Raw genomic sequence first — 25,983 nt, forward strand, 5'->3', positions numbered from 1 at the left:
CTGACATTTTTATAGACTTGTCAATAAACACGCCCATTCAAGGACAGCAGTGCCACTGCGGACATCTATAATTTGTAATTAAATGAAGCATAATCTCCTATGTGTTTATATTCTTATTTAGACAACCATTAAACACAGTAATTGTTTTTTGGTTTTTTTTGTGCTAGTGACCTTTATTTTTCTAATTTTTGTGAGCTAATAGGAAAAGGGGTGGAGAGATGGAGAAGACATGCAGAAAACATCAACAGGTTGAGACTCGAACCTGTGACAGCTGCGTCGAGGACCAAGTCCTCCCTACATGGGTACTGCATCCAACCCCTGGGCACTGCCACACACAGTAAGTGTGTTTAACCTTGATGGTTTATGTCAGCTTGTTTCCCTCCCTGTCCGATTCGTATGACCAAATTATCATTTAAGAGACTCATAAAATCAAATCATTTTACTATAAATTCATTTTATATTAAACAGGAACAAAATCTGACAGGGTTTGGCAGCAATCTATAGCAGATTAGTGAGAAACAATTAAAATTAATATACTCAGCGGCCACCTCATTAGGTACATCTGTTCAGTTGCTTGTTACATAAAGAACACCTCAGTCAATAACATGGCAGAAACCTAAGGTTTTTAGGCATCTGGACATGGTGAAGATGACTTGTTAAGGCTGAAACATCAGAATGGGGAAAAAAGGGGATTTAAAAGGCTTTGAACATGAGATGGTGTTTTTCACCAGACAACTGGTCTGGGTATTTCATAAAGTGCTGATCTACTGGGATTCTCACATGCAAACAACCGGCTCCAGGTTTACAGACAATGGTCTGAAAAAGAAAATATGAAATGACTGGTAGTTGTGTGAACAGAATTGCCTTAGGTTGATGCAAATTCTCAGTCATCCAGGACACGACATCCTAAGTGCCTAAATTGAAGAAACACAACTTATTTTCTTCTTTCTTAAAGGTGTTTCACATCTCATCCAAACGGCTTCTTCAGTTACATGAGTCATGAGGCCCTTCCTTTATTTGTTTCAGTGTTTGGGTCATGCTAACTGGACGATCCAAACAAGTCCCTAACAATGCCAACATGTGAGCTGTTTTGGTCACGTCTTGAGGTGCGCCTGGCTGTAAAACCACCATGGTAGGGGAGACCTGTGGTTATTTAATGAAATAAGAAACCTCCGCTGTTTAATGTTGGATTTTAATACTTAATGTTGATGGGTTATTCTGGTGGAAGATGAGTCAACAGGTTCTGCTTTTGATGTTGTGATGGCAGCATTTCAAAAAGCCGCTCTGAATCTAATTCTGATCTCAACCACGGATCTGTAGAATGAAGGTGTACGTAGGGAGACCCAGAAAGGCAAACATGACCGTTCTTGCCTGAAAGAAACTTTAGAACAAGGGGGGTCTAGTAGGTGCATATTTTTTAGGTGTTGAATTAGTATTTTTTTTCCACGAAAACATTTGTAAAGGTCAGCGTCTTATTATACATCACCTCTGAGAAGATATGAAGAAAATGTAAGTCAGAATGTTAACTTGTTTTATCAGCTGTCTGTCAAAATTACATGTTTTAATTGAATTCACCCTGTGGCATTTTTAAAGACACATTTCACCAAGTAGTGCATTTTATTTTTACATTAGAAAGCCTTAATAAGCCATCAACCATATGCATGCAGTTTGTTGCATAATTATAAACGTTCATTAGTTTGAGGAGCACAAGAAAGTGTTTCAAATGGGAGTTAAGCCAGCAGCTTAAATACATCTATTCAATCTCCTTCCTGTCCTTTCCAAGATAAAATTAGTTTGTAATTTTCTCTGTATTAGTGGAGAAAATTTAATTAGTGCAATCTGACAACATCACAAGCATAAATCTGAACTATATCTGTATGACAGTGAAACAATAGAAAGAAAGCTGCAGCATAGTGAGCATCAAGCAATGATAAAATTATTTTGTTGCTTTTAATAACAACCCAGCATCTTAAGAAGGAACACTTGACTCATATCAGCATCTGAAACCACAGCTAGATGAGGCCTGCACAGTTGTCTACCAGGTGCACCATTATATTTGGAAATGTGAGTTGATACGGTTCTTAGAAGAAAAAAAAATGGTTTCTGAAGTGTGGTATAATATGTTCCGGAGAGTAAATCAGTTTGTATGTTTGTTTACTTGCATATGGTTACAGATAAATTTTACTTTTAATTTATTTGAATTCCAGAATTCCTGTTACAGTTTCAAAATGAGGAATGTCGTTGAAATCCCCTTTCAAAAACATAAAATCAAATTTCAACACATAGTTCTGCAGAATAAATTTCATATTCTCCAGCTGTTAAAAACGCACATAAAAAAGAAAATTTTGTAAAACAGTCACTCAATAGTTTAATACACATTTGTTTTTGCTTTTTTTGCAAGCTAATCGGAAGGTGATCACAAACGCTGCTAAAAGTACCTAAAAACAACAGTTATTATTAACAAGATAATAAGAAAAAACATACACTTGTTCTTTGAAATGTTCTTTTAACAAATTTCTTCACCCCCATGTCTCCCTCCTACTGTTACACAAATTTTTCAGACTCTGCGCCCCAGTAGGATGGATGACTGGGAAAAATAAAGAATAATCAAGGAATCTTTCTTGCCGCAAGCTGACTTGTACACAGGGTTTATCAGAGACTCTGCCAAAACTCTGTTAACATTGAAAAGAATGGAGTACATTATGGGGGAAGGCTGAGAGAGAGACAAGCATAGAGTGCAACCACACCAGTGCTCAGAGATGGCGAGCTTTGCGGTTTGGTTCATACAGATGCTTGTTTTTGCATGCTGAGGAGTCTATCCACAGTCTATAGTTAGAACATAATTTTCAACCTAACAAACTACACATTTGTTTTAATTCATCGATGTGTACACTCACTCAGTAGGTACATTTCCTATTTAGTGCAGAAGTTTAATTTTCAAACATAAAAAAAAAAGGAAATGCTTAGTGTTTTTAGGGCTGACATTAGAGATGTTTGGTTTAGACAAACCAGCGGATGAGTGACACAAAAAACAGCGACAATGCAGAAGTAGCACAAAACAGTCAGCGTGACCCTTTAAAATACACCACACAATCATAGGTGAGAACTCAAGGCAGAGCCTAGACTCTAGTCACACCTTAAAACACAGAGACTTCAAATTTGACTTTGACTTGTGCTCTAAGGACTCGGGTCTTATGAGTAATTTCTCATGCAGTCATTGCTGAAGCTGAGCAGGTAAATGTAGATCATGGGGCTGCTGCACCGTGAAATTAGTAGCACTTTTGCCTTGCAGCAAGAAAGTTCTGGTTTTAAATCCCAGCCTTAGGCTCTTTCTGCAAGGAGTCTGCAAGTTCTCCCTATGCAAGGGTTCTCTCTGGCTTCTCTCTGACAATAGATTAATGGCTGGATGTACATTATTTGAATAAATGGTTAATTTTCGACCCTCTAAGTTGCCATACTGTATACAAATGTCTGGCAGTCATGGTAATAAAAACAAGTTTTATATAATGTTTCCAGATAGCACATGTCAGTAAAAGGACTCAACACCAGCTTCAAAGTTTCAGTTTTTGTTTCATGCTCCCATTCAAGCAACCTTTACTGTAAGTCAGCCACAGACAGCAGCTCTGACAGGAGGCACCTATTGTCCTGTTGAGGGTGAGTTCGACCAGGTATATTTGACCATGAGCACTAATGGTTTATAACAATGTGTTCATGTAAGTTTTAGAATAATAATAACCAGATGGATGTGTCTCAAATAGAACACTATATGAAATAACAGTGGGTCATTTTAGACCAAATTAACCAAACTGAATCTCTACATCTCCTCCACAGTTAAGCTGCTGTCATTATAAACACATGTATGGTTCATAAAAATAGATATGCTTCCAGTTTATTCAAAAATGCAATCAGCAAACTCCTGCACTTATTGCGTCATGCCTTGCTCTTTATTTTGTAATAACATACCTTGGAACATATGTACTGGTTAACTTGAGAAGAGTGCTTTTTAAATTTAGATTTTATTGTTTTCCCAAAATAATGTTTTAAAACCTCAGACTGGAGGTAAAGAGAAGATTGACCTCTAAATCATATATAATGTACTATATACTGTTGTATAGGTGTGGATAATTTGAGCACCTGGATTAACCGGTGTTCATTTTAACAATGCAATGATAGAAACATTTCTTCAAAATAAAAACACTTTCTGTTTAATTCCTTTAGAAATTACATTTCTTTTACTTAAATGCTGTTACGACCGCAGTCATAAGGTGTCAGCTAATTTAGTTAGCAAATATCTGTCCGTAATTGGTGGAGCCAAAAGATCAGCAGTATTTGGTCAACCTTGGACGGAAAACAAATGATGCTGCTGTGGACCGTCAATAATTCATCCTTCTTTCATCTCAATCAGCCACATGTGACCTGCAGAGCACCAGACATCTGAATCTGCAGAGAATAAGGAGTTTGCAGGCAAGGGCTAACTTTAATTTCCAGACACATCTTCTCCTGTTTGTGCTAGCGAGGAAAGTAAGCCTCTGTGTTTTGGTTTATTTATGTTGAATATCATGATGTTTATGTTGAAAACATCATTTTAAAATATTAATGTTGTGTTTGTTGCTGCACCTCCATGTCCTTGGCCACCCCAGGGCAGGTCCTAAAAATGTATACTTGGTGGGGTAAATGTTTGACTTCATTAATTTAAAAGATAATTTAGATCATGTTATGACAGATAAAAAATAAAGATCTCAAATATTCATGCGTTACATTAGACTTCAATATAATGATTGGGAGGTATTAAATAAAGCAATTCATGTTTTACGCAGATGAGAAAGCATGCATCTGGTGAGATGTTAATTTTAGTCATTTGAGACTTGAGAGGCAATTTAGGTTTGCCCCTTAACCACTTGAGACTTGACTTAAAATGAGATTAAAACCTTTAGGCTAGACTTGGACTTGGAACAAGATAGTTGAACTTGGACTTGGGACAAAATACTTGGGACATGGACTTGGAGTGAAAAACTAGACTTCACTTGGGACAAAATACTTGAGATCATGAAACTGCTCCTCAAAATCCTGAGACCTGACTATGACTTGGCTTTGAAAGACTTGACTAGCAGTACAATTGATGAGATTTGGACTCATAACTAAAGAGTTGAGACTTGACTCAAACTTGAGGTGAAATGCTTGAGACTTGAGACTGAACTTGGACTTGGGACAAAACATTTGAGATGTGATATTGAACTGCCCCTTAAATAGTTCACTAGGACTTGAGATGAAAGACTTGACTTGGACCTGGGGTAAAAGTTTTGAGAATGGACTGAGATTTCGGATAAACGATTTGAGATTCAACTTGAACTTGTCCCTCAGAGATTTAAAGCTTGACTTGAATTTACCCAAAAAGACTAAAGACTTGACTTGGTCTTGCCTCTTAATAGCTTGAGACTAGAGTTGGACTTTGAAAAAAAGACTTGTGAACACCTCTAAGGCAAATCTATTAAAACACATTCTTTGATAACAGAAAACAGTAAAATGAATGACAAATGAATTATTTGGCTAAACAGATATCTTTTTATGTCTTTCTATCTCAATGACTTTCTATCACGTTGAAAGACCACATCTTTTCACAAAGTTCATACAGGTGTGACACATTACTGCAGTATCCGATCAGGTATCTTCCTCCATGAGGATAATATTTCATGTACAGGACATTCATTTTCTAGCCAACTTCAGCGGGTGAGGCAGCACCCATCTCTGCCCATCCATCATATCCTGACCTTCAGCACAGTGTCCTGACGGCTGCCCGGGGCACGAAGAGGGTGACTAATGTTGTCTCAGCCGCCACCTCCTCGCACCAAAGGCCCTTGATATCCTTCAAGTATTATCTGAGGCAAGCGTCTACAGATTCCTATCACAGCTCCGGGCTTTAATTATTCACACCGCTTGAATCACTTGCTCATCAGGGAGGATGTCATTCATTCCTCCCCCCTGCTTGCTTATCTATCTGACAGTTTGACTTAATGTCAGTGGGTTTTTTTTTTTTATTATTTAGTAGAAAAGGGATTTTTGAGCTTACCCAAATGTCTGGTTAAACTGGTTTGATTTATATATGATGGAGTTCCCTTTTTAGCCCCACAGAGAAGTAATCAAATAAACGTTTTTTGATTTTATCCTGTTGACTTTCATTTTCCTAAAATCCAATCTTGATTTTCTTCTGTAATTGTGACAGGCAGCTGGAAGTTAAAGGGTGGGTGGTGAACTCTTTCAGTCTTCAAAGCCACAGCTAGACATCTACACGTAAGCATAGTGACAAGAATATTTCAAACTGTTTGCTTCACAGAACTGCTTAGACGACTGTAGATGCTTTGACCTGACAAGACAAATGGGATGCTTTAAAGTGCAGTTTGAGGCATTCTCACATAAGCAACATGATCCATCAGTTTATGTTCTTTTGTGGCAAAGACAAACTGATAAATATTTACTTAAAAATCAAACCATAAATAAATGTCCTTAACAACTTGCAAAGGTGCAGTTATACGTCCTAAAGGAAATATTAGTGCACTGTTACTGTCACTTTCTGGTTACATCTGTTTGTAATGTACTGATACATACTACCTCCGTGGTTTACTATTGCAATTAAAAGTGTGATTCCTGCAGAGCTGGGAATTAAAAATCTTTTCTTTAACCTCCGTCGGAAACTGATGAACAAAAAAATCAACTGGATGTGCATTTCACCCACTTTAAACTTCTGTGATGCTAACACCCCAGAGCGGGACCAAGGATCCTATTTCTTCCTGACAGGTCCAGGACACAGCAGGCTCATTTTTTGGCTGTTGAAACAAGGGGGGGGGGGGGGGGGGGGGGGTTGAGGACACAGGATGACCTGCCAGATTGACTAGCCGACGGAGCTGTCACTGGGGGCCGAGATGTGGAGATGTTTGGGGAGTTGGCGTTAGTGGCTCAAAAGATAAGCATCAGTGAGAATATGAGAGGCGAGATAATAATCTTTCACAGGAAGTCAGGCTATACCATTGCAGAAGAAACCACAGGAGAGAAGCTGACCTTGTGTGCTAGTGCTGCATAGCTTTTTGGAAAGAGGCCCCCTGCCTTACACCCACTGCAGACAGGAAGATGATTTTGCATACATTTCATCTATTTAAGCAGATAGAATTGCTGTTGTAAAGAAGTTGTCTGAAACGAAATTGTTAACTAAACCCAAAAACCCTTAAAAAATGTATTTGGGTGTGTTGCTTGTTGTTACTAAAAGTGTAACAGCCTTCCATGTTTACAGTGTGGTGGGTCTGGTTTTCTTGCAGTGTCGGGGGCAGAAAGGAACATTGCCCAAATTGCATAACTCACTCTAGGAAATGAAGGGGACGATAGACCATGTCTAGGTCATGCAACAAATTGGACAGGCTGCGATAATTATAATAAGACAAATATGACAAAGGAGAGAAAGTAAAGGAATAAGCAACAAGAAATAATACATACAAATATATGTAAATCCATATGCATTGCACATACATACACTAATCCAAAAGCCATCAAGAGGCAATGAACTACATGTGTCAAAGGGCCATAAAAGTAGCAGTTGTAATTCAAAATGTCCAAGCTCAGCAACTAACTTCTCCTGAATTGCCAAGGATCAACCTTTGCATTAATAATGCAGGTTTGTGCTCCACTAGGTTAACAACCTCGCTGCATCAAAGTGCATCAAAACAATCTAGTTTCTCTTATAAGCTGTGTTTGTGGACTCAGAAATATTTGTAAACTGGAATACTACCTGGTGGCATATTGTTAGGTTATTATAGAAGTTGCTTGTTACAAAATATACAAACATCCTTGATTACTATACTGTTGTCTGATCTACTTTGGTTTGGAGGGACTGGGGTGGAATTCAGCAGCACATACTTCTGATCCAAGTAAAGAAATTGTTTTTTACAGACTATAACAAGGGTCTAGATGAAGTCACTACCTGAACTCTTTGGACTTTGTTTTTTATAGAAAGTACTCCTGGACCAGGGAATCTGTGTTTTGTTCCACATTAGCTTTCCACTCTCTTAATACCTAGTGAGTTACACCAGAAGGCTTCTGCTGAAGGTTTCTTCCTTCAGCAGAAGAGAATGATTCCTTTCCACTGTTGCCAAATGCTAGCTCAGAAAGAAGTGTTGCTGCAAAGTCAACGACGCACTGCAACCAACCCGACTTGGGCTAAAAATCTCTCTATGTCTCTCAATTAATGTATTACAGTGTAATAGTTAATTATGATAACTCTGTCACTGTGTTCTTGTGTGATTAGGAAACCTATTTGGAGCTGTTTACAACCTAACTTGGCATTTGTTCTCTGAAATGAAATGATGGCACTAAAGAGTAACATCGCTTTGAAAGGTTAAGCTTTGATTAAATGTATTCACACATTTAATTTAGGTTCAGCGTGTTGTTTGATGCAGAAATAAAAGCAGATGGCAGTATGAAGAGTAAATGTCACCCTGCTTCCTTCTGTACCCGACAAAGCAGAAGTTGAAATGTCATCTCAACAAAATACTCAAAACTGTGACAAATAGCTGTGAACTTGATTTTAAGAAGTAATCTCCTGATTAATAATCGATTTTTCTTTGACTGGTTTCTCAATAAAAATAATGCCACACATAAAAAAAGAGCATGGTGTCAAGAACTAAACACAGGAAACGTTACAACTCTTTATAAATTAGATTGCAGTCTAGAAAGATGCACATATGACAAATTAGGCTTCTGATTAATATTTTGTTCATTCTCTTAACTGTCAGCTTTTTACATGGAGATCAATACCATCAGATCACAAACGTAGAGGATGAAGCCTTCCACATGGTCTAAAACAGACCTCAAGTTGCAGGGCAGTAAACCACCACACAGGAAGTCATTTTAGGTTGCAGAGGGCTGCTCAGCACTTACAGAAAAACTTGAAACCGCTCAAATGTTGCTGTTCAGTGTACGGGAGAGGTAGAAAAACTGAAGACTTTTCATTTTTGTAGCCAAATACGCAGAGTTTGCTGCATACCCGCTGATGCAGGTGTGCGCTTGCTTCAAATCTTCAGAAAAGGTAGGCAGACTGTGAATATTTTCTCGCAGCCTTCAAATTTTGTATTTCTTAGAAAATATAAAGTAAGGTAAGAGAAGCTTGCCTGGGGTAACATTGAAAAACACTAAAGATTTCCCACACATGATTAGCATCTCATATATTGCACCGCATTATAGTTATTTTAATTTAAAAAGAAATGTTGTTAAATTACAAACCAAAACGTGGTCATTTTACTCAAATAACATTTTATAACAAAATCTTTATAACTTTAATAAAAATGTGCAAAATGTGAATATTAAGACAAATCTCTTATTACATATGGTTAACCCACAACGTGTCATACTCTGGTAGATTTATAATTTGAATTATTTTCCTTTAACCATTAAGTTAGCTTTTGATCGGGAATAAAATATATATATATATATATATATATAATATATATATATATATATATATATATATATATAATCTGTTTTTATTTACATTTTTAAGAAAACTACGCATGTTGACAATTATTTATACACTTCTCCACAATCAGTGGAATGACAGCTGACCAGTTTTTTGCATGTTTCCACTAGTATTTTGATCATTTGTTATTGGTGATGAGCTCCACGTCTTTGAGGTTGGAAGGCCTTCTTGCCATCACCCTAATCTTTAGCTCCTTCCACAGATTCTCCATCAGATTCAAGTCAGGACTCTGGCTTGGCCACTCCAGATGTTATTAATATGTTCAGTAAGAAAAAATAAGTTTTTGAATTTAAAAGGATTGCTTAAAACCTAAATCTGCCATGGGTTTGAATAAATGTTGGCTTAACTGTAGGTCTCTAGTACATAAATAGGTATGCAACACCGAGATACCATTATCAATATACCTTCCACCCACAGCGTATCCTTTTGGAGTCCAGTTGATATCATTTCTGCTGAGACTGAACCTTTACTGGATCTCTACATTGATGCTTTCTTGGAGCACCAAGCAAAGCCAGGTCACAAATCCTTAAGAGGTCAGGTGATTACGATCCTGCAAAATCCTCTCTGCCCATTTCCACGAGGCCAGAGTTCACTTTCCACAGTAACTGCTCAACCTCAGATGGTAACTCCTTTTATATAATCTCTCCTTCTTTTCATACACGTTCTCTCACCCCACTCTCCTTGTCCCAGTAAGCTCTGGGAAGAAGCCAGGCGGCCCCACTGAGTGTTGTACCTCCGTGCCAAATCCGATACTGAGACTACTGAGCCAGAGTTTTCCTTTAGAGATGTGCAGGCATTTCCCTTGTTTTTTTTTTTACATAAAAATGTAAAATATCAGACCATCCACATGGATTTAAATCCTATCTTATCACATGAGATGCGATCCTACTAAGATTGACTTTGGTAATAGCAAATAGTCATACTGCTGCTAAAGTAATGGATGGATGGATGGATGGATGGATGGATGGATGGATGGATGGATGGATGGATAGATAGATAGATAGATAGATAGATAGATAGATAGATAGATAGATAGATAGATAGATAGATAGATAGATAGATAGATAGATAGATAGATAGATAGATAGATAGATAGATAGATAGATAGATAGATAGATAGATAGATAGATAGATAGATAGATAGATAGATAGATAGATAGATAGATAGATAGATAGATAGATAGATAGATAGATAGATAGATAGATAGATAGATAGATAGATAGATAGATAGATAGATAGATAGATAGATAGATAGATAGATAGATAGATAGATAGATAGATAGATAGATAGATAGATAGATAGATAGATAGATAGATAGATAGATAGATAGATAGATAGATAGATAGATAGATAGATAGATAGATAGATAGATAGATAGATAGATAGATAGATAGATAGATAGATAGATAGATAGATAGATAGATAGATAGATAGATAGATAGATAGATAGATAGATAGATAGATAGATAGATAGATAGATAGATAGATAGATAGATAGATAGATGGGCCGGCTGCCTAGCATACATGCCACTTGAATTAAGTCTTTATTCACACATTATTTTCATACAAAAAAACAAAGCTAAAAATATTATACAAAAAAACATTAATTAAAAAGACCATTAATTAGTAAGACTAGACTAGACTAGACTTGTGAAAATGAGCAAAATATATCGACTATATCAAGATATATCACAATGTACATTATTACTGGTATATGAAATTGTATAAAATAATTAAAAGGCAAAGCAATGGATTTAAAATCCATTCCTGCCAGGAGTGTTTTTCCAAACAGCCTAATTTATCTTTCTTGTAAATGACCAAAAGGTGTAGGACCCTTCTTTCAGCCAGCTGACCTAGAGTGTGCAGCAACAGTTGAAGGAGGGGCGTGCCGCATTACTCAATGCCTCAAACAGTGAGACAAAACTCTGACACTGTCTCTGGCATCTCAGTAAAAGTTCTTAAAACCAGCAGTGAAGTATGATGTAACATTTTTTGTGGTACAATCTTCGCGTACCTGAGCACAGCTGGTGCCTAGTTCAAAATAATCTATTGTGATCATTCAAGTGATGACTAATTTGGATATTTTTATACCTGAAAGCCAAATTAAATTATTTTAATTTCCTGCCACCAGCTAAATGATTGTGAGGTTCAAACTTTTGTCCTTAATCATCAGCCTGTTTCTCTAACAATTCTTAAAGGTTTTGATACTGAAGAATTAATCCTCGTGATAAACGCTTTGTTTCCTCACGGTCAAAACATTTTTTTTCCTATGATAAAATTAAATTATTTGACATATCGGACTGTATGGCAAGGCTAGTAAAAACAATTTTAGTTACCCTTTCAGTCACTGTTTTTCGCTCATTAGAATTTATGTGCATGTATAAGAAATGTTTTATTATCTGTTCTATTGAGTTCTGATGATTATAATATATGAATATATATATTTAAATATATTTACATTACTGCTAGGTTGTTTTGTCGAAGTAAAATTAATGTCCACCTTCACTGAGATTACTCTGCTGAACCAAACTAGGATGTTTTAAGAAATGCTTTGTTGGACCTGGATCCCATCTCTATTTAACCTTCTTTTTAAAATTATTCTTTTTAAAATTCACATAACAGCAGCCTGTGTGAACAGATCCACAAGTTAGAAAGGGTACTTCGAAAAAGAAACAAGAAAAAGGAAGCTAGGTATAGAAGGAGTAATGCCCGTAAAAAGACCTAAAGTAGAGCTCACTGAAATTAACATGGTGGTATTGCTTCATCCTTCAAAGCTTACCAGATCTCTTTATGTGCTAAATTTATTGAAACAAATGTCAGACAAATTTGTAATAATTCATTAAAATATGTTTACTTCTAATTTATCAAGAGATGAAAGTTCAATATAGTTAATGAGACAAATTACTTAACACCTTGAAGCAATTTCATTCAAGTTAGAATTAGTAAGAAAGAGAAAAAAAGTAATAGACATATGAACGTGAAAAACACTTCAAAATGTCAAATTAAAAAAAGGTCATTCAGACTCCAACCAGGTGTGAAAATTAAAAGACTACATCCTCATTGAAAGCAGCAGGGAACCACAAACAGCTTCTAAAGACCTCATTCCTCTGCATGTCTGAGTGTTGAGGAAGACAAATCCAAGAACAAACTAAGTTGGAAGGATACATTCTTTAGCAGAACACCCAACTAATGATGTTTTTCATTTCTGTTTCTCTCCCTCGTTAGCCACCGAGAGAAGGAACAGCCATGAGTTCGCTGTGATAATGGTGAGTTATGGTGCTCCAATACACATTGGTTCCACATGAATGTTCCCGCGGGGAAACTTTTAGGGCTGGCGCAAACTTTTCAAAATTATAAATCTGCTGTAAATAAAACACAGAAACCGCAGGGATTATTTCCAGTGCTTTGACTACAAATTACAGCTGCTGTTGAAGAGATTTTCTACAACAGACGTTTGGTCTTGTTTGTTGTTTAATTTATGTGTTGCATACTTGTGGTAGGTTTATAGTTGCTGTTGTTTCTCTTCAGTTTCCATTAGTTTGGAGCTGTCAACACAATATTCGGTTGTTCAAACACTCAGTAAGTTGTGCAATTTATAGAGGATGGAGTGCTGCAATTTATTATGTGCTGAGTATTACTACATGTAGTTGTGTGTTGCTTGAATAAGCACAGGGAACATTTAATGGGGTGATGGACATCATGATTTAGTTCATTTGGCTGAAAAGACTAAATGAGCATTATCTGTTTTTATAACACTGCCGTTGTTCTTGATTCGTGAAACATTTTCTATTTCACCTTGTCATTGTCAAGTATTTTGTAGCTTTAGCTCATACACTTCAGAAGTGAGCACTGCTTTGAAATGTGGCTTTTCACGTTGTAATTTACAGTGTCCCTCAGTGGAGAAATTCAGTTAAAATTTAATTTTCATCCAATTTTCCATTCAACAGTGGATGGAAATTAAAAGCCATACATCCATCATCTATACCCACTTATTCTTGCAGGTTCACAGGGGGCTGGTGCCTATCTCCAGCTGTAACTGTGCAAGATACAGGGTACACCCTGGACAGGCCTCCAGTCCATCACAGGGCAACGCAGAGACATACTAGACAAACCACCATGCAAAAACTTACTTCTAAGGCCAATTTAGAGAAACCAATTAATTTAACAAGCATTATTTGGACCATGGGAGGAAGCTGGAGTACTCAGAGAGAACCCACTAATGTACAGGGAGACAATGCAAACTCCATGCAGAAAGACCCTAGGCCAGGATTCATACCCAGGACGTTCTTGCTGCAAGGCAACAGCACTAACAAATTTACCACGATGCAGCCCCAATTTAAAAAACAAAAGTCACTGGTACCTCCTCAGTCAAATGTGTCAGCAAAAATGGAATGTACAACAACTGATTATTAAATGAAAATCATTTTGTTTTACCTCCTTAACTTGAACAGTTATTTCTTAGGCATTTGATTCTTTTCAGCTCAAATTAAACATAAAGATAACTGTGGCAGTAAAAGAGAATAAGTAATCTAAATAGATATAAAATCAAAATAAATTATAAACTTGCCTTTTTTATAACAAAAACTGGAGCTCTTTTGAATAAGTCCCTTATAAACAGACATTTAAACTTAAAAAATCCGGCACAGAACACTTCAAAATAATATTCAGACTGAGTATGTCAGTTTTACTTTTCAGAATTTTCATCATTTAACTGAGCTTTAATAAGACACCTCAGCTTGCTTGTCCTTGATAAGGCTGAATAAATCTGAAGGCAGAGTTGAAATGGCTGCTGTCTCGCTCTCTCTCTCTCGGCAGCGGAGGGTTGTGCAAGTGAAGAGCAGTGACACCCCGGCTCTAGTCTTTTCCACCTGTAGTTATTTTATTATGCCTTTTTTGGGGTTTTTGTTTGATGAAAGCTTGGTGTAGTGGGCTGCATGGTGGTGCAGTTGGTAGCACTGTTGCCTTGCAGCAAGAAGGTCCTGGGTTCAATTCCCAGCAGGGGTTCTTTCAGCATGGAGTTTGCATGTTCTCCCTGTGCATGTATGGGTTCTCACCAGGTACTCCAGCTTCCTCCCACAGTCCAAAGACATGCCTGTTAGGTTAATTGGACTCTCTAAATTGCCCTTAGGTGTATGAATGAGTGTGTGGTTGTTTGTGTGTTGCCCTGCAAAGGACTGGCAACCTGTCCAGGGTGTACCCTGCCTCTTGCCCATAGACTGCTGGAGATAGGCACCAGCTCCCCCGCAACCCACTATGGAATAAGTGGTAGAAAATAGACTGACTGACTGAAAGCTTGGTGTATTTTGCACCTGGGTCCTAATAAAGCATCACACATCCAAGAATTATCTTTAACTGATGACATTTATTCATCATCTTGGAAATAAAATATTAAATGTTTTCATGTTCCCCCTGCAATGTGCTCACGTACCAATAGGGGTACGGGTTCCCCTGGCTGGGAATCACTGGTCTAGGGTGAATTGTCCCATGGTGTGTCCAAACCCCACTGCAGTATTGACCAGGAATTTTATCTGTGCATGCATTCATTAAATGTGTATATTTTTATAGAGACCAGTGACTGGTATCAACAAATAGCGATCATTGCAAAACATTTAGAGTCTAAGCTAATTTATGTCTTTCCATGTTTTAAAAAAATATATATATAGATAGATAGATAGATAGATAGATAGATAGATAGATAGATAGATAGATAGATAGATAGATAGATAGATAGATAGATAGATAGATAGATAGATAGATAGATAGATAGATAGATAGATAGATAGATAGATAGATAGATAGATAGATAGATAGATAGATAGATAGATAGATAGATAGATAGATAGATAGATAGATAGATAGATAGATAGATAGATAGATAGATAGATAGATAGATAGATAGATAGATAGATAGATAGATAGATAGATAGATAGATAGATAGATAGATAGATAGATAGATAGATAGATAGATAGATATTATGAGGTTAATGTAGAAAACCGGAAATGACACCATTGCCACTTTTCCAATGGTGCAGACGTCCGCACAAATCTGAACTTGTGTTTCTTGTAAAGTCAGAAATGTACCGACCAGAAAGAACTTAGTTCTTGTTCTGCCTCTTCAAGAAAAATTAACAAATCTCTTGGTTCTTGAACAATAAAAACACTATGAAGAGAATTATTTGGAAACCTCTGGCATTTACACTGCAGCAATCAAATCTCAGTGCTTCTTTGTCTACAACCCCACCGAATTATGACACACTAAACTCACAATGTTAGAGAAACTCTAGAATTGCCTCATTTTTCTATCCCTCTAGTTATTCCAACATCTTTTCAAAGAGCATGTGTTATACTCCTGGTCAGCATGTTGGAAACTGCATAGATAGGCTACATCACGCCATAAAAAAATATAGGGCTTAGGCTTACGCCAGGGGTACTTTTTGCAAGGGAGTACACAGGTTTAGATTCAGTTAATCTGTCATATTTTGTGTCAGTTTGGCCCAAACATGGATACAATCCAACATAAATTGGAGTTTAATGCGGATTTTTAAGACAATGAATTTATTAAACGTAAAAATTTGGTATTTGTGTGACTATTTATCTAAATGATTCATGACAATACCTAACAATGAAAAAGATATTGAAAGTGAAAATAAACCAAATTGCTATGGTTTAAGTACATGAGTACAAAACGGTTCGCTAAGAAGGGACAAAATGGTGCTGGGTAGGTACTTACAATAATAGGGGTACAAACTGGTAAAGAGGCAAATTGACCTGGAGCAGATGATCACATCTGCTTTATTGTCACATCCTCCCTATAGTCATTTTGTTTCTGTGAGCAGTTACAGAATTTTATTATTTTAGACTTTTTATACAACAATGTATTAATATATTTACCAGTTAAGCACCAAAGTTATTCATACCCCTGACAGATTTAGCTTTAGGGAAATCTTTCAATTTTACCACCATGTTTCTTGATTCTCAAAGTAATATTAACAATTTAGAGTTGCTCAGCCAAAGTCCTGAATTAAACCCAATGCAGAATCTGCAGACAAAGGAAAGGATTAGTGTGATGGGAAGGAGGCCTTCCAACCTCAAAGACTTGGAGCTCATCAGCAAAGATAAATCATCAAAATACCTGTAAAAACACGTAATAACTGTTTGTTTACTGTAATGCCTTGATAGATTTTTCATTTGATTGTCGGAAAGGGTAAAAAAATATGTCAACATTTCCTTAGAAAATGCAAAAACAAGATAAACAAAAGTTTAATAGCTTTTTTTTTTCCTAAATCAACATACATTTTACATTATCTATCAAAAACAAAATTATGGGTTGAAATCATTTCAAATCTAAACCTGCCAAATGAATCTCAATAATGTTGTCATTGCAACAGAAGAGGATTTGCTGGATTAGCTGTGATAACAAATATGGCCCATAAAAACCGTAAATAAGTTGATATTTGTATTTATGAGGCATATGTTTATGACTAACTGTATATTCAAATAAACTTGCAGGCTGAGTTCATCGTGTTAAAATGTCTCCACACCTAACGTCCATGCTAAGTGGAAGTGTGCTAAAAACAAATCTTCTCTGATGTGTCTACGTGGTTTCTTCATATGAGGCCCAGGGTCTGAACTGAGACAAACTGCTTTGATCATGCTTTCTGCGACCACTGTTGTAGTCAAACCCATTTGTCCAGCTACACCATAATTGTACTTTAGTGGACACTTTGGGGCATAATACCATCCCTCGCGGAAAGGACTAGCTCGTTGATTAATGTCGTGAAACAGAATGCACCTACTTCTTCAAGGCTGAATGTAAAAGTTAGTCAGTGTGAATCAAAAGCCTAAAAAAGGAAATCCCTTGGTGACAAGAAGGTTGTAACAACACTTTGCTACTTCCTGTGCTTCTCAGTAAGTACAGATTTAGATTAACAAAAGGAAAGGCTCAGAATATGTTACTGTACATTCACTGACGTAAAAACCAAGAAAAAGCTAAGCGTACTGTGACAGCAGGCTATTATATCTTGTAATAAGTGCCGTGTAAAAAGCCGCAATTCTCTGTTTTCAGGATCGCTTCAAAGAAGACTGGAACAGAGCGCAGACATGTGGTGACTTTAACAACACGATGGAGCCTGAGTATGACGTGGTGGATGACCAGGAAGAAATACACAACGTGCGCATACTTCCTGCCAGGCCTATAAGTGAGGACAGAGAGTATGCAGGTATAAATTGGGATCCACAGTTTGCATGCACATCATTGATGCACTTATATTTGACTTCATGATAAGCTGATTTGGTGAATCTAATTCCTTTTATTTTGAGTTTTTTACTGAAAGCGCATTTTAATTAACCTAAAATATTTGCAATCACTCGCACTGCTTATTAAAATCAAATACGTCTCATATATTCTTAATAAAATCTGAAAATGAATTCTTGACCTTTTCAGAGAGCTTTTAAACTGCAATTTAAACAGAGACAACTTTTTATTATAAATTCTATGTTTTATATTTATTGTTTCAAACAATTAAGGTCTAACTCCTTGAGTTCATTTGCAAGCATTAATCTGGCTCTAAATGTTGCTTTTGGAGAAATGGCATCTTCGTCCCTGAGTGGCTAATCATCCCAGATCAGGGCAGAACTAATTTCACTGTGAATAATGCCATTCTCTTACTAGCTTCAGCTAGCAGCCTGACAAGATATTTCTACTTTTACTTTTGATACATTTATCTCTGGGTCACAGAACCTGTCTTCCTCCTGATCAGTTTGATGACTCGACGTTCCCATGTTGTTCACACTTGCATACAGTTGATTGAACAGATAAACATGACATCTTATGGCATCTGGAAATTGGACCCAAGAATGAATCAGACTTGTGGAGGTCCACAATTGTCTTCTTGAAATCTTGGCTAATTTCTATTGATTTCCTGATGACGTCATACAAGGAAGCAGTGTGTTTTAGGTGTTGCCATAAATTACATTCACAGCAGTGACTCCATTTAACTCAAATGTTCTGAATTAATCTACCAGAAACTTGTAAAGCTATAAAATGAAACTGACAGCATCAATTACAATTACTGTTTGATTTATTTGGCCAGTAATTATCTAACCACTGGAGCATTGTAATTTCATTCCCAGATAGTCAGTTAATCATTTAATATGAAAAAATAAATATATAATAAAAAGACACAGTGACATTGAAACGTTATATTACTGGTTGTGGCGTGGCAGAACACTGTGAATTCCACACCACTGATCCAAGCAGATCCAAGAAGCTCATCAAAATCAATCTACGTTATTCAAAGACCTGACTTCCACAATATACAATTTATTCCCTCACGTTTAGACTCACGTTACACATGATGTTTAAAAAGGCAATATACATGGCAAGGTATGAAACAGTGTGGCAGCAGCTTAGAGTGACAGCCAAGGTTCTGTAGCTAAGTATGTGATAGTGTATATAATTAGAAAGAATCTGAATGGAGTTCAGGCAAAAAGAAAAAGTAAAAACAGCTTGGCCTAATACATTGTGAGACTGAAAATAGTGTGGCTCTGAGTGAGAGCTCATGCTGAGCGAGCATGATCTGTTAGTGGGTCTCCAGGGCCATCTGTTGGCTGAGTCAGACTGCAGGAGATTACAATTATTCAGGAGTCGAGGAGAGAGAAATGGGAACAGACAGGTTTTTCTCTTCTGCATGGATGTGGCACACAGCCAGATGCTTCACAGCTGCATCTCTGCAACCATGTACCCAATGTGTCTCTTAAATGTTTACACTTGCTGCAGTCTCCGTTGGTAATCAGAGATTATGCAGTTTTGATGAGACTTAAAACTCAAATAAACTTCTCCCATCACTGCAAGTCTGACAATAACATTTTCATTTGTTTCGAAGACAGGGATCTTCCAAGGCAATCACCTGCTCAGAACCTTTCATCAGTCACCACTGTAAGTCTTCTTCCCACTGTTTTTTTAAATAGTTACACATGTTCAACTGCACCACTGTACTGCCTTTACTCTATGTTTTGTTCAATCAATTAGCGTAAACGGCTTCCTAGATGTCCACCCAGAAAGACCTCCCATATTAAAGGTAAACTAGACAGTCACATGTTTTGGAAAATGGAGTATAAGTGAAAACTTTACACGCAATACTTTTTTAAATGCTTTGTCACATTACAACCACAAAATTCAATGTATTTATTTGGGATTCTACATGATTGAAAAGCACAATAGTGCAGAATTGTGAAAAGGAAGTATTCTGCAGCCTCTAACAGGTTTTCTTTAAAAATTGGTGGCCAGATAAAACAACCACAACCACTAGCTTTATGTCTTCTTTCACTCCATTCATAAATCTTCTCTTTGGTTTTCCTCTAGACCTCTTGTCTGCCAGTTCCAGCTTCAGCATCCTTTTGCCAGTGTATTCGCTATCCTCTTTTTCACGTCCAAATCATTTCAATCTGGCCTCTCTGGCTTTATCTTCAACGTTTCTAGCATGAACTGTCCCTCTTATGTGCTCATTCCTGATCCTATTCATCCTCGTCACTCCCAAAGCTACCTCCAGCTCTGTCTCATCTTCAGTGCTATTGTCTCTAAACAATACATCGCTGATCTCACCACCATCTTATACACCTTTCCTTTCATTCTTGCTAATACTCTGTTATCACACAACAGACCTGACACTTTCTACACCCATTCCAACCTGCTTGGACATGTTTCCTCACCTGTTTTCCACAGTCACCTTTGCTCTGGACTGTTGACCTAAAATCCTCCACTTTCTTTATCTCTGTTCCCTGGAACCTCACCGATCCACTTGGATCCCTCTCATTCACACACATGTATTCTGTCTTGCTCCAGCTAACCTTCATGTCTCTTCATTTCCAGGGCAAACATCCATCTGCTTTCTCCCAATCTACAAAAACACTGTGCAGCTCCCTTTGGCCTTCTCTGTACTTCTCTATTAAGATCCTCAAAACAAATATTGCATCTGTAGCACTTTTTCATTGGATGAAACTATGAACGGCACATCATACATAAATAAAAGATTTTAATTCTGTCCTTGGTGCAATTTAGTTCTTGAAAAGGCAATTCTTACCAACAAAAAGTATTAATATGTGATTATGTAACATCTTTTAATTTCCTGCATTACTATTGCAAGTTTCTGCTTAAAATTATTAATATTATATGATCCAGAAGTGCTCTTATCTGTGCTTTGACAGGTGATAGTTTTAATCTGCTGTTTCTGTTTTTGAACTTCAGGGCCTGCTATAAATAGAGACCTGAAGCCAGGCCGGCAAAAAATTAAATTAGGTAACAGTTCAATAGCTAAATACATTTTGTCTCTCTGGGTAACACCGTTCCCTCAAATATTCCTATGTTGCCTTTACAGATAAGAAGCCCCCACCTTTGGAGCCAGAAGATCAAGTAAATACCTGTACAATAAACCTTTTTTATGCGTGCATAATCTTTTGATTAGCTAAATACATGATTCCTTTCCTTCTTTTTCTAATTTAACAGCCCTCTCGCAGGTAATTATATGAATATTTACTTTAAGACTTTATGCTTAACTACAACTCAGCTGATTTACAGATTAAGACTGTGCTCTGCAGATGTTCTCCACCACATCCACCGTTTACCTTGGATGCGACCAAAGAACTAGCTGGACTGGCTGTAGATGAAGTCTGCAGGAGTGAGTAAGTACAGTTTCACTGCCTTCTCCTACTTCCACGCTGCTGTGCTTTGCCACCACACGATCAAGAGCTTTTGTGACGGCGTTTGCTGGTAATTGTAGTGTCGCAGTGTCGCCATCTGCTGGTTAATAAAATGTCTGGAATAACACTTTTCTCCATGTTTTGTGCTCTCTCGGTTTCAGTAGACACTTGATAAACACTGAAAAAGTAAGTGAGCCATATGTTTGTAAATCGTAACCATATCTTTTGCTTCAAATAGTTCTACATCTATATCTAGGGGGGTTGATAATGAAATACATTTGGTTAAAGTTGTAAACAATTAATCAAGAATTTACAAAATTAATTAAAAACAACTGAATTGTTCTCTAAAGAAAAAAAGTGACAATTCTCCAACAATCAAAGAAAATAATTCCAACGATCCTCAGATAAATTAAAGTGCTTTTGCCAAAAGAATAATTCAAAAAATAAATAAAGAGAGGCCTCTTTGACTCAAATGAAGAAATTAGAGGTAGCTCTAGACTTTAATACAAGCCTTATTGTAATTGTTTTCTATTTTGTTGTGTTCCCAGATGGACCTCAGATCACCTGTCACAAGTAAGGCTAGAAAAGCAATTTTTGACGGTCATGAATATAACATTTGGGTCAATAATATCCCAGTTGTAATTGTGCTAATTGTGCTTTTAGGTCCACGACAGGCTAAGAGTGTTTCACCCATGCTCACCCATCAAAGACATTCTTTGGATTTAGAGACTCATGACTTAGAGAACAGGTAGGACTTAATCCTGAGGTTCATTAGTATAATTATGTGATGCTGAGTGTTACTTCTAAATAGTTTTCTGTCTTTATTTAGGTCACATCAACATTTAGGTGAGTATGTTGGAAAGCATAATAATCAGTAGTTTAATCAGTTAAATAAGTCAAACTTAACATCTCTTTAAAGAAAGGGTGCCATCAAAACGCCATCACCATGAGTGGCCTCAAACAAAAGAAGACATCGACCAAAATGATTTTGTTCCAATGGACAAGCCTTATGTAAGCCAGTCTGTAAACACATTTTATGTTCAGGATTTGTTTAACAATAAAAAAAATAACAGCTGATAACTGAATTTTGAACTGATCTCTAAATATTGCAGACCTACTGCGAGGAAGATTGGTATGTTGGGCCTTGTAATCGTACAGATGCTGAGCATGCCTTACACCTGGTGAACAAGGTATCTCAGTACAAATTTGTGAAGAATTGTGATTTTTTACAACGTGTTTACAAATAACATATAATAATCTGCGAAGTGTGCTGTGAATATGTATTAAGACAATACTTAGTTGAACCACGTTTTGCTGCAGTTACAACTGCAAGTCTTTGGTGTTTGACTTTACCTGCTTTGCACATCTGCAAACTTAACATTTTGCCCACTCATCTTTTGGAAATAACTCAAGCATGGTCAGAGATGATGAAGAGCTTCTGTGGACAAGACATGCCACAGATTCTGAATTGGATTTAGGTCTGGACTTTGACTTGGCCATTCAGATAAAAAAATATGCCTTGATCTAAATCTGAAAGGTAAAGCTGTACCACATTCTCAGTGCTATAAAGGCTTCAACAGAAATTAGATTGTTTCCTACAATCACCAGGTTTAGCATTTAGTTTGAAATAATAATGCACTATTGTTTTTCAGGGTCTGGAGTTTTATATTTGGTTCTGAGGCGCCACCTGTTGGTGAAAAGAAGTTAAAGCAAGGCAAAAAGCAAAGTGGTTAATGGTGTGGCTGCTTCAAACCACTCTGGAGGTTTTACATTGTTTTACATTGTTATTTGTAGTGTTGTATTGTACAACCACCTCCACAAAATCCCATATAAAGAGATATGGACACACACCTGAATGGAAGCATGTTTTTACTCTTCAATTAAAAAGACCACTTCCAGGCTTCAGTATTGTGTTCTGACTGAGGCGTCTGACTGAGCGTCAAACCTTCAACCAGCTTACATTTATTTGTAGTTCCTTCCCTGCATTTGTCTTTGCAGCTTCTAAAAGGGCTGTTTTCCAAGACATCCTGGTGTTCAGCAAATACCAGCATGATGCTGCCACCAGCATCCAAAGTTCTTAAGGCATCTGGATTTCTTCTCTTTTTTTCTTGAAGATGATTTGGCCTGTTGGAAGTAACAGGCCTATAGTCAAAACAATCACACTAAAACAGCCATTAAAGTCACTATTAGGGCAATTAGGACATGTGAGTCACTGGCTCTGCCATCTAGAGTGATGTGCAGTGTAAACATTTCTGTCACACAAAGCATTTTGTATGTGGACAAAACATATGTAATGTGAGTCTTATCTAAGCAGAGTACTTTCTTCCACGTGTGTGCCCCTTCGTGGATTTTGGCAAACTGTAAATGGGATTTCCTGTGGCTTTCTTTAAAAACCACTTACCACTCGTCCATAAAGGCCAGATTTGTGGAGTGCACTATTAATGCCGTAGTTACTCTGTCCACAGATTCACCCACCTGAGCTGTGGGTCTCTGGAGCTTCTAAAGAGTTATCACAGGCCTCTTTGCTGCCTCTGCTCTCCTTGCACAGTCAGTTTAAGGTGATGGCCTTGTCCAGTTGTGCAATGTGAGATGTTCAAATCTTGAGAGATTGTTTTAAAACCTGGTTCTACTTTAAACCTCTGCACAACATTATGTCTGACCTGTCTGCTATGTTCATTGGTCTTCATGATGCTGTTTGTTCTCTCTGTTTGTTTGTTTTTTAACAAACCTCTGAGGCCTTCAAAGAAACGCTGGATTAATACTGAGATTAAATCAGACACAGGTAGACTTTATTTACTAATTAGGTGACTTCTGAAGTTAAATGTTTGTACTGGAGATTATTTAGAGGCATCAAAGTAAAAGAGCTGAATACAAATGCACACCAGTTTTCAGATTATTATTTGTGAAATTCCTAGAAAATCCCATTCCTTACCTACTATTTTGCAGTTCTGTGCTACGTTTTGTTGCACTGTCATTAAAAATCTCAATGAAATACGGGTTTCTTGAAAAAGTTCAAGGGACCTGAATACTTTGCAAGGTGTTGTAGGTATATTATAATATTATATTGATGTCTTGTTAAATTTTAAAGCCTTCAAACATATTTTATAGAAGAAGCCACAGCAAAGTTAAAACAGAAAACAAAAGCTAACAGCTACATGTACAAAATCTTCCTAAGACATAAGAAGCACACAAGCAACCCACAAACAGCAAAGTAAAAAACAAGTGCTGTAAAACGCCTCATTTTTTTATGTGTGACCACAGGACGGGGCATTTTTAGTTCGAGACTGCTCCATTAACACCAACAGTGAACCCTTGGTACTGGTCGTGTATTATGAGAAGAAAGTCTATAATGTAAAAATTCGGTTTTTTGAGGCCACCAGGAAGTATGCACTCGGAACAGGCCAGCGCTCAAATGATGTAAGTGTAATAAATCAAAAGAGAACATTTAGACACGTACTCATCAAAGCATTAAATTTGTCGTAACTTACACCCTGTTTTTCTTCAGATGTTTGACTCAGTAGCAGAAATCATCAAGTTCCACTCCATTTTTCCTATAACACTCATCAGCGGGAGAAACACGGCAGGCAGCAAATGCCCAGAGAACTGTGTGCTGACATGTCCAATAACGGAAAAGGATGTTGTACAGCTCCTACAGTAACGTCTGCACCTTCCAGCAAAGAAAATATCTTTCATCTGATGCCATTCTCCATATGCTGCAGAGAGATCCACAATCATTTTAAAATGCTGGGAAGAATAATGCACACACATTTTGTTCAGGGTGGGGGTTAAAAACAATAATAAAACCAAAGGTTGTCTTCAGTTGCACCATTAAAGACTCTATTGCTATTATGATGATGTTTCATGCTGAATTAAAGGGTAATTCTGTGTTTTTGGGAGGATCTACTGTAGATGCATTTGTCCATCGTTTGTTCAAAATCTTGCATATGTAGACTATTCAGACCTAAACTGGATTATTCTTCAGTTAAAAGAAATTATTTAAAACTGTTTGAGATTTTTAATATGTTTCTTTTAATTTTTTAAAACACACAAAACAAGTACACATGTTTAAGAGGGAAAACTATCTGCCGATCTGTCTGAATGAATTAATATGTTATCAGTAATTTTATTTTCTGTAAGTTACAGGGCGAAAAATTATTTTTCAGATTTGGCCTTATTGGGGAGCTGTTGTGTGTTTGGCTAACCCTAACCCTGCGGGATGGCAGAAAGAGGGTCCCGCCCAGGGCACCACTTATGATAGAACCGCCACTGAATGCAAACCAGAATATGCTACTTAATGACAGAACTGTGTTCATATTTTATTTTTCAGATTTATGGAGGCAAAATTAATATTTAACTTCTATAAAATAATTAAATATTAATACACATCTAGAAATAAATAAAATGTTGATCCCATTGTGCAGTTTATTGTTGTTGTTTGTCAAATAATTTTAGACTAAACTTAAAGAGATTCAAATCAACTCCAAATAAGGTACAATTTATGCTACATTTGATTTGGCCTACTGAATGCAATCAATACTGTTGCACAAAAAGTTGGAATGAAGAATTTTTGATATACATATTCTACATGAAATGATTCTGTGTGAATTAGATTTAAATTCGGATACTTATATTGTCCTTCAAAGGGGTCATTTGTTTTTTAAAGTGATAGTAAAAACACCAACACAGTAAAAGTAAGCATTAAAAATCTTTATAACACAGGCATAAACAACCAAACCTCAACTAGAACAATAAGAGGAATTTCTGGG

At 36.9% G+C, this 25,983-nt stretch overlaps 1 protein-coding gene across 3 annotated transcripts; it reads left to right on the forward strand.

Moving 5' to 3' along the window:
- The first annotated feature begins 208 nt into the window (after window positions 1–208).
- Window positions 209–25,631, forward strand: LOC124859988 (cytokine-dependent hematopoietic cell linker). 3 transcript variants are annotated; one of them, XM_047352930.1, is made up of 17 exons: window positions 209–337; window positions 12,745–12,785; window positions 17,586–17,739; window positions 19,405–19,457; window positions 19,551–19,599; window positions 20,766–20,816; window positions 20,896–20,930; window positions 21,024–21,034; window positions 21,116–21,199; window positions 21,379–21,403; window positions 21,766–21,790; window positions 21,881–21,965; window positions 22,047–22,063; window positions 22,137–22,228; window positions 22,330–22,407; window positions 24,479–24,634; window positions 24,723–25,631. In XM_047352930.1, the coding sequence occupies exons 2-17, from the start codon at window positions 12,783–12,785 to the stop codon at window positions 24,873–24,875; spliced, it is 1,071 nt and encodes a 356-aa protein (XP_047208886.1). In that variant the 5' UTR covers window positions 209–337; window positions 12,745–12,782; the 3' UTR covers window positions 24,876–25,631. The 3 variants fall into 3 exon arrangements, with proteins under 3 accessions (XP_047208886.1, XP_047208885.1, XP_047208887.1); XM_047352929.1 differs by lacking the exon at window positions 209–337 and adding an exon at window positions 8,936–9,070; XM_047352931.1 differs by lacking the exon at window positions 209–337 and adding an exon at window positions 8,936–9,070 and having other exon boundaries at window positions 21,382–21,403.
- Window positions 25,632–25,983: the final 352 nt, after the last annotated feature.

This window comes from Girardinichthys multiradiatus, chromosome 23, assembly GCF_021462225.1.
Source record: "Girardinichthys multiradiatus isolate DD_20200921_A chromosome 23, DD_fGirMul_XY1, whole genome shotgun sequence".
Taxonomy (NCBI): domain Eukaryota; kingdom Metazoa; phylum Chordata; class Actinopteri; order Cyprinodontiformes; family Goodeidae; genus Girardinichthys; species Girardinichthys multiradiatus.